The following is a 13688-nucleotide window of genomic DNA, read 5'->3' as shown; positions in this document are numbered from 1 at the left end:
GGAAGTTAAAGGCTAATTAGCAGAATACACAATCCTCCCCTTGTATTCTCACATCAGTCCTGTGAGCTAAGTCAAGCTGAGGGAAAGTGACAGCCCCAAGATCACCCAGTTGGCTGGCTGAGTGGGTATTCGAATGCCCCCACCCCTGACCTCATTCAGTTCTCTAATCACTGTGCTATACCGGCTCAAGCAAGCGACTACGTTAATGAGTTAATGTTTAAGACAATTGGAATGGTTCAGGATCAGGCTTTTTAAAAAAAACACTAAATTATGTTTTCTGGGTTAGCAGAAGTTAGTAAATTTGTAACTTCTGAAGAGCATAACGAGAACGTTTTATGTCCCTAGCCTGCCAGAACAGAATCTAGAACTCTGAGGATGTTATGGAGAAGAGCAGCTCCTCTCATGCTGTACTTGTTCTTTGTACAGAGAACACAGTGCTAGGAATCAAAGTTCCCAACTCACAGTACGAGTACAGAACAAGAAGCTCTAGTGCAAGCTTTTCCAGACAGCACTGGTGAAGCCGTTCGTTTCTGTGTTTGTTCGACCGAGGCCAAACTTTGCTGTGTGCGCAGAATCTAACGCTTGCTCATTTACAAATGGATGCCTGTCCCCCCCTCCCCTTTAATAGAAGCCAACGAATTAATGGTAATGTCCAAGAGGTGGCGTGATTAACAACACTTAAGTTTTATCGATAGGGAAACGGGAATGGTTCCTGCTAGAAGAGATGAACGCATGGCCCAAGTTCAGCACAAGTGGCTGCATACTGCCATCTTGTGGTAGAATTGTGAAATAAGCGAAATGTTCTCTGTAACCCCAGTTTCCCCCACCAACCCCAGTAGAGGGAAGAAATTGTGGTCTCTAGCTGTGTTGGTTAATGGAAGGGGGGAAGTGAGGAGGAGAAAGTTGTAGTGCTTCTAGCTCACTGGAACTCACTACTCCTAACCAAGGAGGGAATTACCAGTAGGCCAAAGAAAGGAACATGCAGTTTTAATGCAAACCTATAGACCCTCTAATCACCTTTTATCCTTTACAAATAAAACTTAAAATACAGACTTTCTTCCACAAAGGGGAATGGGTAGTCAATGCTGGACCCACATGTTTGGGTAAAAACTCAACACATTTTTCTCAAGTATGTCACACTCTATTTTTCTTCCAGCTTGCCTGGCTTTCTTTGGTACTGCTGTGAACAGAGGACACCTCCTTCTCCTCAGATGGGTTTCATCTAATTTTCTTCTCAGAAATCTTCTCTTCAGAAATCTCCTTTTTATCTCCTACCTCCTACAAACTCCCTTTCAAGGACAAAACCACTCACAAATTCCACCAGGGGCCAAATTTATAGGTTACACTTAAAATAATCCTTAATAAGCCTTTAGTGCAGATGAAGAAGGTCTTTACGCCAATAATTATTTCTTTTAATTTATGTTATCTAGGGACTTTGACCAATTCAGGGCCTCCTAAAAAACGCCACAAAGGCTGGTCTCCAGAGTCACCATCGTCTAACGAAGCCTGGCATTTGCAACCCAATCCACAGATCACCAACAGAAATAAAAATGGTAAGTGGAGATTATTCTTTGCAGTGGGAACTAAGCTGTTGTGCGAGGAAAAACAGCCAATGTGACCTTAGTCACAATGCCTTCGTAACATTGGTGTTAGACTACTGGCACATGCTCTGTGTGGGTCTATGTGGTTCAGAAACTTCCGTTGGTTTAAAATGAGGCAGCAAGGGTCTTTACTATGACACGCTGGAATAATAATTTAAAGCCAGTGCTACTTCAGTTACATTAACTCTCAGCTTGTTTCCAGGCTCAATTCAGGTTGCAGGTTCTTATCTTTAAAGCCCTAAATGGCTCAAGTCTGGAAGACCTAAAGGATCTTACCTACTTAGGGTTGCCAGCTCCAACTTGGGAAATACATGGAGATTGGGGGGGGGGGTGGAGCCTGAGGGCAGGGTTTGGGGAGGGGAGGGACTTCAATGCCATAGAGTCCAATTGGAAAGCGGCCATTTTCTCCAGGGGAACTGATCTCTGTCACCTGGAGATCAGTCCTAATAGCAGGAGATCTCCAGCCACCACCTGGAGGTTGGCAACCCTACACCTGTCAGCCTGCCCTGTTTCTAATGGTCATGCATGGTGTCTTCCTGTGGGAACTAACCTTACACGAAATTAGGTTGAGTGGGACCTGTAGAAGGCCTTTTTTGGTCACTCCTGCCTTTGTCGCTTCATGACTGAATTAATTACTTTTAATTTCTAGTAGGCCTTTAAACTGGATTAAATTGGGACATGGATTAAATAGGAAATTGTTCTTTTCATTCCCCAGTCTATTTTAAATGGTTTTGTATTACCTTTATATTGATTTTATTAGATAATTGTTTTATATTTGAGTTTACTTGTGAACCACTTTGAGGATCTTTGGGTAGAAAGGCAGTTGAAAGTGATTATAAATGAATCAACAAATGCTGATGATGCTTACACTAAAGTCTTCGATGTTTCTGGTCATGTGAAGTTTGGAAGGAGAAATGGATCGACGTGATTCTTCCCCTTCCCTTCCCAGAGCCAACATTTTAATAAGTACATGATTTTTCTTTGATCCTCTGTTGTCATTTAGTTGTAGCTAAACTCTCTGAATTGATTCCTAGAGGGCGGAGGAGGCCTTTCCTGTTTACCTCATGCTGCCATGGTAGGACCTGTGTCCTCTCCTGTGGTGGCCTCTGGAGAGCCCGTTTCAGTTCCTGACAACTTGCTGAAAATATATAAAGCAAAGCCAGTCATATTTAAAGGTAACGCATAATGTTTCTAACAGGCACTTTAAAGAAGTGTGTTTTCCGTCTTTTTACCCTGTTTACTCCTCTTGCACACATGGAATCCAATACAATTGTTCTTTATTGCACAGGGCATGGAAACTTCCCTTATCTTTGTGGGAACCTTAATGATGTCATCATCAGCCCCCTTTTGTATACGTGTTACAAGAATTCGCAGTCTCTCTCTAGGGCTTATGAGCAATATGGAGCGTCAACAATACAGCCGATTTCAGATGAAATGCAGCTCTTGCTGACGGTCTATTACCTTGTTCAGTTGGGTGAGTTTTCCACCTTCGGCTTGTGTCACATTGCAGAGATTTTGATTTGAATTGCAAAGGGCCACTGAAACAGAAACTTTAAGATAGAGTGGATGCAGTAGAAGTTTTTCTTTAACGTTGTAACTGGAAATAAAGCACAGAATAAGCTGTATTTCAATAATGTAGAAGAAATAGTTGCAACGTATTTTAAATATCTGAGACAAGTGGGCACCCGCAAGAAACTTGCAAGGAGGGTGCATCCCATCCTCCCACCTTCTTCCTTTCCTCTACCCCTTCTCTAACAATCTTCCACCTCTCTTTCTCCCCATTTCCCCTTACCTGTCAATCATCCCCCCTCTATGTCTCCTCTTCCCTGACAATCTTACTCCCTTCCCCCCCCTGCAGATCTAGATATTTGTAGATTGGCCCACACGTGGTTATTAGATATATGGATACAAGAGAGTGAATTCTAATTCTGAAATAGCAGTTGCCTGTAGTTTGTACAAACTTACAGCTGATAGGTATTGTTTCAGCCGTGATTACCTTGTAATACATATTACAGGCCTCAAAAATGTTTTCCACACATGGAACAGCTTCCAGATCACAATGTTGTATGGGCACAGGGTACACACGTCCAACACAAGGAATTGAGCAATTGGATTGTATGCATGTGTGCACCAGTCAAAAAGATCTTTAGCCCTCTTCTGATGAAATATCAATGGCGAAAATAATGTGTAGAGGAGTGGAACAAGTATGCTGCCATTGGCCCCTCCCTCTCACCTATTATGCTTGCTAGAATGTAACCATGGTGCCTATGAGGAGGGGCCGTGGCTCAGTGGTAGAGCATCTGCTTGGCATGCAGAAGGTCCCAGGTTCAATCCCCAGCATCTCCAGTTAAAGGGACCAGGCAAGTAGGTGATGTGAATAGACCTCTACGTGAGACCCCGGAGAACCGCTGCCAGTCTGAGTAGACAATACTGACTTTGATGGATGAAGGGTCTTATTCAGTATAAGGCAGCTTCATGTGTTCATGAAGGTTCAGTCCCGGACATAAGCAGTCTCAGCTCTGTACATTTCTGCTCATGGCAACAGTGATTACACCCATACAGGTTTATCTGAGTAGGTCGGTGGCCACATTGTAAGCAACAGGCCAAATAACTCTCCTCCTGGAATGTTTCTGTTTGAGGCGATGGTTTTTTTTCGGGGGGAATGCTAAAGCTCATCTTGCCACTGCTGTGGTCCTGGCCAGAGCAGGATCACCATGCCAAAGAAAAAGAAGAGAACAATCAAATAATGTATGATTATGACAAAGTTCAGAGGTTGGGTTCAGGGTTCCCAGCATTTCTCTTCTGGAAATTGGCCCCCTTTTAGCTCCAAAAAGGTGTAATTTGTGTGGTATGCAGTATATAAGAGCCAGTGGGGTGTGGTGGTTAAGAGTGGTGGTTTGGAGCGGTGGACTCTGATCCGGAGAACCCTGTTTGATTCCCCACTCCTCCCCATGAGCGGTGGAGGCTAATCTGGTGAACTGGATTTGTTTCCCTGCTCCTGTACACAAAGCCAGCTGGGTGACCTTGGGCTAGTCACAGCTCTCTCAGCCCCACCTACCTCACAGGGTGTCTGATGTGGGGAGGGGAAGGGAAGGTGATTGTAAGTCGGTTTGATTCTTCCTTAAGTGGTAGAGAAAGTCGGCATATAGAAGCCAACTCTTCTTCTATAAAACCAGTCCTGTCATACTGTGTTAGATATGACCTTAATGTTTGTTGTCATACTCCTGACAGGACACAAAAGAGGCTGCTATTATTATAAGATTAGTTCTTGATATCTGTTTGTTTTTGATGCCATTGTTTTTGCTTTTGATGCCATCATTCCGTAGCTTCAGACCAGGTTCCTTTGATTGAGGACCTGGAACAGATCTTCATGCGCTCATGGAGGGAGTCGCATCTTTCTGAAATTCGTCAGTATCAACAGGCCGTCCCACAGGCTTTTCCTCAGGTCCCTGGCCCGATCGCACCGGTGACATCTGCTCAGCTGCCCTGGCTAGCAGGACTAGCCGCCAGCTCCTGTAACGACAGCGTCCACATCATCGAGTGCAGCTATTCTTTAGCTGAGGGGCTCTCGGAAATGTTCAAGATGCTCATTGAGGGAAAGCTATTGAAGACCAATTATGTGGTGATCATATGTGCCTGTCGAAACAGAACCATTGATTCTTGCATTGCTGTCATAGGTGAGTTGCTGAGGAAAAAAGATGGCACATTCAAGAATTTTTGTGGTTTGTGGCTGTTAGCCCCATGTAGGGCTAGGTGTAAGTTCATAAAAGGTTTCCATCATTTAAGGTCAAAGCTCTTCCCACAGTTCCACGCTGCCTTTTTAAATCAAGATCTCTGGTAACGTATATGCTGGATTTTCTTCACGGGATTCTAAATGTTACAAAGCCTGTTAAGAATTATGCTAGCAATATTATTATTGTTTATTACTGATTATTTTAATTACAAAAACAACAACATGCTGCCGCTCCAGCCTACTACTTGAGATGGCTTACAACATAATATCAAACAAAAATTAAAATTCAGTTTCAAACAACCAAATCGAAATAAAACGAGAAGAAATCCAGCAGCCAATAAAGCCAAAGTATCCAGGGGCAGGAACAACATAGAAACAGTATGAATGCAGGCAAAATCCTACATAAAACATGGTGTGAAATGGCCTTAGACTATAAAAGATATTTTAAAATAACCAACTAAAGGATAAGCTAAAACTTTGAGCAAACTAGAATGGTGTCTGAATGTCAACAGGCCATGTGCCAGGTTAACCTCTAGGGGAAGGGCATTCGAAAGATTTGGTGCCACTGCTGAGAAAGCCCTGTCCCTAGTTGCCACTCTTCTTACCTCCATGGGAGTGAGCACAGAGCCAAAGATGAGGATCTTGACTGGTGAGGAGGACTGTATGGGAGAAGGTAGTAATATTGATTTCCACTGTTTGATGGCCCAGTGGTAGTGTGTTTAATACGGTCCCAGACCAACAATAAAAGAACTTTTACATGATAAAAATAATAGCTATATACATCCATAAATACATAATCATACATTCATAGGAGAACTATTAAAAACTTAAGCTTAACTAAATCACAGTTAGAATCCACATATAAATATAAAAACACTAATTCGTTAGGTTCGACCCATGCTCGCCTAGTCTTCATAATTCGCCATCCAAATTTGGCCATTTTAAAGGTAAGCTCAGTGTCTTTATCTGAGAGCATATTAAAAAGGCGAGTCGCTCTAGTTCTCCCTGGGTGATCAGCTATTACAAGGGGAATGTCTTCTCTTATTTTATTATAAATTTTACAGTCATAAATGACATGTTCAAGGGTCTCTATGCTCCCATCAGAACAAGGGCATACGTGTTCACCATAGGGGATCTTCTTATATCTCCCTTCCATTATAGCTGAAGGGAGAGCATTACAACGTAACAAGGTAAAGGCCCTCCTATAATCAGGGTTTTCCAGATTAACAAGATATGGCATCGGGGTCACATTAGTAAGGGTGCTTCGATTGTAACACACATTTTAAAATATTGTCGAAGGCTTTCACGGTCAGAGTTCATTGGTTCTCGTAGGTTATCTGGGCTGTGTAACCGTGGTCTTGGTATTTTCTTTCCTGACGTTTCGCCAGCAGCTGTGGCCGGCATCTTCAGAGAGACACTGTCCTTCAGTGTTACTCCTCTGAAGATGCCGGCCACAGCTGCTGGCGAAACGTCAGGAAAGAAAATACCAAGACCACGGTTACACAGCCCGGATAACCTATGAGAACACATTTTAAAGTCTATTAAGATCATGCTGTCGTTCTACATCTAGTACTCTTTGCCTTATCAAGGCCCTGGCCTGCAAATAGGCCCAGTGGTATAATGTCCCTTACTGCACATGCAGTTTATAAGAACCTTGGTCTAAAGGCCACACTGCCCTTAGTTCAGGTATATCACAATGCAGCCATATACTAGATTATCCTGGAGTTTTGGTTAGGCAAACTGTATGGTAGAAAAGGCAAGGCCAACAGCTAGTGATATTTCTAAAAATCAATACTCAGCATTGCCTTTCATTTGAACATTGTTCAAAAACAATATCTTGCTGTAATCTGTATATCAACCCTGTGATGTAGGATAGGTTTTGTTATCCTAATATTGCATAGGATGGGCTGAGACTGAGAGTGGCTTCACTAAATCCACTTACAATAGTGCCAGCCTGAGCTGAGCTATACTCTTCTATGTCCATGGAGAATTGCACAGTAGGGCTGTTGGAAAAAAAATTCTGTACAATTCGGATCCGGGAAAATCTGGCCCGTTTTGATCTGGGAAAAGTCGAAATCCGAACTCCCTGGCTTCGGTTCCATGGAATTCGGCACGAGTTTTGAGTTCGGGACGAACCGAATCAACAGCCTTATTGCACAGCTGAGTATGGTAGTGAATTTATGGGAGAAGTTTCAACCAAGAACCTTTCATTTCACATTTTTCTTTGTGACTATTTTACACCACCTCATGGGTTTCACTAAATTTAACAGTTACGTCTTCAGAAACACTGCATCCATGCATCACTAGATCTTGAGCTATAGCAGTCATTCACACAGGAAAATCTGGTAGTACATTATTGATTTGGCACAGCAGCCATTGCTATGCGGACACAGCCTTATCAAATAACATTGATATTTATGCATGGCTGTTTCCTCACAGTCACCCTGCTGACTACTTTGGGGTTTTGCTTTGAGTATGCATGCATTTTTCTCACCATCAGAGGTCACTTCAGTCTCCCCACACGTTTTGGCTGGGTTTTCTGGATACGGGCTAAACTCAAATCCAGAAAATGCGGGCAAAATGCGTGGAAACATGAAGGGAGAGTGGGGCGACCTCTGACGGTCAAAAAATGCAGGCATAATCAAGGCAAAGCCCTGAAGTATTCGGCAGGGTTACCACGAGGAGACAGCCATGCATAAATGGCCCTTATGTCAACAAAGAGCTGATTTTTTGAGTTGATTTTCAGGAGGGAATTAAATGGCAGTGGAAAAGCAGAGAATAGAGCCATCCTACACACTAAAAAAACTGCTGTGAAAAATTAGTCATGTAGCAAAATTAAATAGCAATACCAAAGATAGCGTTTATCTTTCCCGTAGTGTTTTGAATTGAGTACCCAGTGAGGCTTATGCAGTTTATGCCATTGATCCATGTATTAGTGAGCAAAGGGACTAATTTGGTAAAATAACTATTAGTGGACTCAATTTGAATTGTGCCTCAAATATTTAAATAAATAAATAACAGCTCCTTTGTTTCCTTGCTATATCTCTTAGGTAAATACCAAGCAAGAATACTATCTGAGAGCATGCTCACTCCGACGGAATACCAGAAAGAAGTTGGTTATGAACTGGTGACTGGGAAAGTAGATGCCCTAGGGGCCTTCTTCAGTACTCTCTGCCCAGGTAACTCTATACAGAGACAGCTGTTTTAAAGACTTTCTAAGAACACAAGAGATTCTGAGAATCTAGCTGACTGATCAGATTTTTTACACCGAGACAGAAATTCCACAGTTCTAGTCCAGGTGTCTCCAAACCTATCGATCCTGTGGATACTTTGGAATTTAGAGAAAATGTAGGGGTTTCCATCCCAAAATGGCAGCTATGAGAGGCAGGGTCACTCACAAAATGGCTACTGCGGGGGCAGTCATAAAATGTCGAGGGGTTCCAAGCCAGGCAATGTCCTACAATGGGGCAGCTATTTCCAAATGGATGCTCCCTGCAGACTCAAAGGTGATGCCTTCTGGGGTCTTCTGAAACACCACCTACTGCACTGAGTGGAGGAAATCCAAGGTTGGCTCTTTGCTTAGGGGAAGAAGAAAGTGGGCACCAAGAAACACATCAGTGAGCACCAGGGGGTCACATTGAGGATCCTTGCTCTAGTCTATTCCGCTGCTTTATTTTGCAGTGGTACAAACAGCAACTTGACAACTACAGCTCTTGATCACTATTGTTCCTAAAGCAGCAACCTCTGACACACTGTCCAGGAAATCACTGTGTGGTTCCTAAAGCAGCAACCTTTGACACACTGTCCAGGAAATCACTGTGTGGTACAGAATCTCCCTGGCTCCTGTTAGCCAACAAGGTTTCAAGAAAGATCTGAGAGCAACTGCAGCCCCACATATGAGTCAGGACAAACCACTCATGCTGTGCTGTCTGTTTCATATAGTTCCAATGGAGGATTGGGCTACTGAGAAATTTCAACCAACTCAAATGCATCCCGGGACCCCCACATCCTGGGGCGCACCTCCAGAGCTGTAGCTAGGGTGGGGGGCAGTGGGTGCATTAATCCCTCTCAAGCACTGACTTCCCCTAAGAATTTTTCAAAAGAGGCTTTGAATGGGAGATATGGCAATTTCCATTTAAATAACAGGAGCTTATTTTCAGGTACATTTTAATTCTTGGTGGTTGTTTTTTCCCCCAATCCTCCTTTAGCTACTATAATGTCTGAGCATGGCAAGTTATTTAAAGGGGGAAAGGGTTATTTCTTCTTAAAGGGGGGAAGTAGCTAACTTCTTCAGACCAAAACTTCATGGCCTTGCTGTTTGGGGGCCAGATTCCCTCAGCGAAGATGTTACATCTCCCTGTGTAAATTGACTGGAGATGATTTGGTGTTTCCTGGAAATAATGCATCCTCGGCTAGTGAAGAAGGCTGACTGCAGCTCTGTGGATGTTTCAGATCCCATTCTGATCCCCTTCAATTTCAGTTTGCCACGGGTGCATTACTACGTGTGATGCATCATTAAAAAGGGCTTCCAGATGTACGGTGGCTAGGGTTGCCAGCTCTAGGCTGGGAAATACCTGGAGATTTTGGGGGGTGGAGCCTGAGGAGGGAGTGGTTTCAAGAGGGGAGGGACTTCAATGCCATAGAATCCAATTGCCAAAGCGGCCATTTTCTCCAGGCGAATTGATCTCTGTTGCCTGGAGATCAGTTGTAATAGCGGGAGATCTCCAGCCACCACCTGGAGGTTGGCAACCCTAATGGTGGCTCAGCATTCTAAGCTGAACTTTACAGGAAAACATATTTTAGAATTAATAATATATTCACATCTGCAAAATTGCTAGTAAAAGCTATGGAACTCCTTATGTGGCTTAAAGGAACACATAGGATTCAGGCCACTGTATTCAATTAAGGCAACCTTTGATAAGGGTCTTTCAAATTATACCAAAAAGAAGCACTCTGGCCACCTTAGTGAGCAAACTGTAATTGGTAAAGTAGCCCTGGTTTCTTGTGGCACTGTCTTTAATTATGTTGCATTCCTTGTAAGGAAGAAAAGGTCCCCCTTATTATTTTTTTAAAAAATGAAGTATCACAAGTTTTAGGGCTTGATTACAGCTGGGAGACATAAAGAATCTGATTTCATGGATTAAGAATGACAAGCATTTTTCTTTTGGTTGACTAGATGGGGATGTTGATGTTTTGCTGGACAAATTTTATCAAGAAAACCGAGGCCACATTTCGCCATCTCTCCCCGCTTCAGTCAATAAACCAGTAACGCTGGACATAACTGGTACAGCTATGTGTACAAGTAAGTTTTGTGTTCGAGTAACCAATGTCAACCTTTTCACATTTGCAGTCTTCCTCTCCTCCACAGAGTTCAAGGTGGCATTTTAGCTTCATGAGAATGCTGGGGCCTTGAGAGTCAGTGATTTCAGAGTTCAACAGGGATCTGACTGTTGGTTTCCCACATCCAAGCCAACCCACTAGTCTCAGCTGGAAACAGCCACTCAAGATGAACCACCTTCAAATCTGTTGAAACTTGGTAGTGCATTCTGAACTGTGCCACACAGATTTCAGGCAGATGTGCACAGTCTGACAGTACCATCATTGCTCATTCATGAGTCATTGCTCATTCAAGCCAACTCTCTCTCAGCTGTTCAATCGCCTGTCCTCCATTCACAATGTCAATTAAGGCATCTGCTCTCAAGATTAATTTTTGTGTTCACCACTGATGCTCTTGCGTGGAATCATTGGGCCTAGTAATACCCAGTGACCATAAATTGTGATTGAAAATCAGCTCTATAGGAACAAACTGTGTTACTTGTTCTTGGAATGTTTGAAATTGACTGTTTTTCAAGGTATGTAGCCTTCACACTTAACCTATGGCAGCTGGACCTGAAACGATCATGTTGAAGTAGGTTTGAGCATATTTCACTGCTTGAACTTGAGAAACACACTTCATAGAAGAGGCTTTCTAAGTTGTCATCAGTGAGCAGATCTGCCACAGTCTTAATTGTGAAGTCTACATCCCTCGATTAAAAAAGATCTCAATGTATCAGGAATAAAGAGTCTTTCCCTATTCAACGGTTTCACCCCTCCCCCCTTATACATTCCTTCAAGCTTTTTTTTGTTTTTGCCTCTTGTTGCCTTCATTGAGTCCAGCTCCTTTCTCCAAAAATAAAATGCTTGATGGATGGTTCCCCAGCAGGTTACTCAACATACTCCAGACCATGATCTTTTATGCATGGCTGTTTCACCCGCCATCACCCTTCTGATGACTTCAAGTCCTTGTGTTGATTATGCATACCATTTCTGACCGTCAGATGTCACCTTGCTTTCCCCCTGTGTTTGCCAGTGTTTTGCCTACATTTTCAGAGACCTGTTTTATCCTGAATTTGAAAATACAGGCATAATGCAGGGAAATGCAGGGGGACAGCGAGGCAACCTTTGACAGTCAGAAACGGTATGCATAATCAACACAAAGACCCAAAGTCGTTGGAGGGGTGACAGTGAGTGAAACAGCCATTCATAAAAGACTATAATGTGACATGAAAAGAAAGCTGAAGCAAAAAAGCGGTACACCAAACCAAATTGTACTTCCAAGTTGCTAATGCAAGTCTTCATAGGATTCATTCTATAAATAATGGGAAAGCAAAACTTGTAAATATTTAAATACTGTCAAAACCTCTCTTATGAGATATTTTTGCTTTTCATCTAGGTTATAATCTTGAGCGGCATCAGATTCGTCCCTTCCAACTGGCGGTAGCTCAGAAACTGCTCTCTCACGTTTGCTCCATTGCCGATTCCAGCACTCAAAATCTTGACTTGGGTTCCTTCGAGAAGGTTGATTTTCTGATATGTGTCCCTCCTTCGGAAGTGACATATCAGCAAACGTTGTTCCACCTCTGGCATTCAGGTGCTCATTGCCACAAATCAAAATAACATCAGCACCAGTGAGGTTTGGACTTGCTGACCTTAGTTGTATTCCTCTTTTAGGTGTCCTATTAGAGCTTGGCTTGGAGAAGGAGCATCTTACAAAGCAGAGGGTGGAGCAATACGTAGTCAAACTTGACACAGAAGCCCAGACTAAATTTAAAACCTTTTTGCAGAACTCTATGCAGAATCCACACACACTCTTTGTCCTGATCCACGACCATGCTCACTGGGATCTTGTCAGGTAAGAATTATTTAACTTTCTAGTGTACAGGTTTAGATATGGTTGTGTTGCAATACAGTTTTACTGCATTAGAACATAAGAACATAAGAAGGGCCATGCAGGATCAGAACAAGGTCCATCAAGTCCAGCAGTTTGATCACACAGTGGCCACCTGGTGCCTCTGGAAGCCTACGAACAAGACAACCACAGCAGCATTATCCTGCCCGTGCTCCAATGCATCTAATATAATAGGCATGCTCCTTTGATTTCGGAGAGAACAGGTATGCATCATGACTAGTATCCATCCATCCTACCCTCCATGAACATGTCCTCTCCCCTCTTAAAGCCTTCTAAGTTGGCAGCCATCACCACATCCTGGGGCAGGGAGTTCTACAATTTACTATGCGTTGGGTGAAGAAATACTTCTTTTTATCTGTTTTGAATCTCTCACCTTCCAGCTTCAGCAGATGACCCCACGTTCTAGTATTATTAGAGAGGGAGAAAAGCTGTGTGTAGGATGGTGGTTTTCTAGTTATTCTGAACAGGTCTTCAGAGATACACTTAATTCATTTCTTACTGCCTTTGTCATTACACCCAAAGTAAAGCAATGTGCTTAAGCATCCTGAGTGTGACCATGTGACTTCAGAACAGGAGAGCTCCACTCCTCCCCACCCCCAACTCCATTCAGAATGGTCTGGGGGGAAACAGTGTTGACTTTAACTTGAGGGTTTCATTAAAATGACAATGAGTGCAATCTTATACCCTTCTAAGTCCATTTAAGTTAGCAGGCTTCGAAGGGTGTAACTCTGTTTAAGATTGTACTCCAAAGAAAGTGAATGGGGGGAAATGAAGCACTGTTCAGCCAAGGTACTATCAAAATGACCCTGAATACAGTGGAAACAGAGATTATTGTATATCCATATCCCTGTACTACAAAATAAATTTTAACATTTAAATGTTAAATATTAACCATTTATCAGTGGCCGCCTTGCTCTCCCCCTGGGTTTCCCTGCATTTGTCCACTTTTTAAAATTTGAGATAAAACAGGTCTCTGAAAACGGGCAAAATATTGGGAAATACAGGGGGCGACCTCTGATGGTTGGAAACGGCATGCCTAATCAACACAAGGACCCGAAGTCGTCGGAGGGTTGACGGTGAGTGAAACAGCCATGCATAAAAGACCAATGGTCAAACGCATCTGATT

The 13688-nt window shown here is 43.0% G+C and overlaps 1 protein-coding gene across 1 annotated transcript in view; it reads left to right on the top strand.

Annotated features, from left to right (window-relative positions):
* GREB1 (growth regulating estrogen receptor binding 1) overlaps positions 1-13688 on the top strand; it is a 90366-nt gene that overhangs the window by 54123 nt on the left and 22555 nt on the right. Inside the window, exons 8-15 of the mRNA XM_056856704.1 lie at positions 1431-1553; positions 2636-2776; positions 2890-3075; positions 4928-5278; positions 8385-8513; positions 10511-10636; positions 12047-12244; positions 12325-12505. Of these exons, the coding sequence (XP_056712682.1) occupies positions 1431-1553; positions 2636-2776; positions 2890-3075; positions 4928-5278; positions 8385-8513; positions 10511-10636; positions 12047-12244; positions 12325-12505 (1435 nt within the window). The remainder of the gene's footprint in view (positions 1-1430; positions 1554-2635; positions 2777-2889; positions 3076-4927; positions 5279-8384; positions 8514-10510; positions 10637-12046; positions 12245-12324; positions 12506-13688) is intronic.

The sequence above is a fragment of the Euleptes europaea genome, chromosome 10, assembly GCF_029931775.1.
Source record: "Euleptes europaea isolate rEulEur1 chromosome 10, rEulEur1.hap1, whole genome shotgun sequence".
In the NCBI taxonomy this organism is placed as follows: Eukaryota; Metazoa; Chordata; class Lepidosauria; order Squamata; family Sphaerodactylidae; genus Euleptes; species Euleptes europaea.
This window is presented reverse-complemented; position numbering and strand designations above follow the sequence as displayed.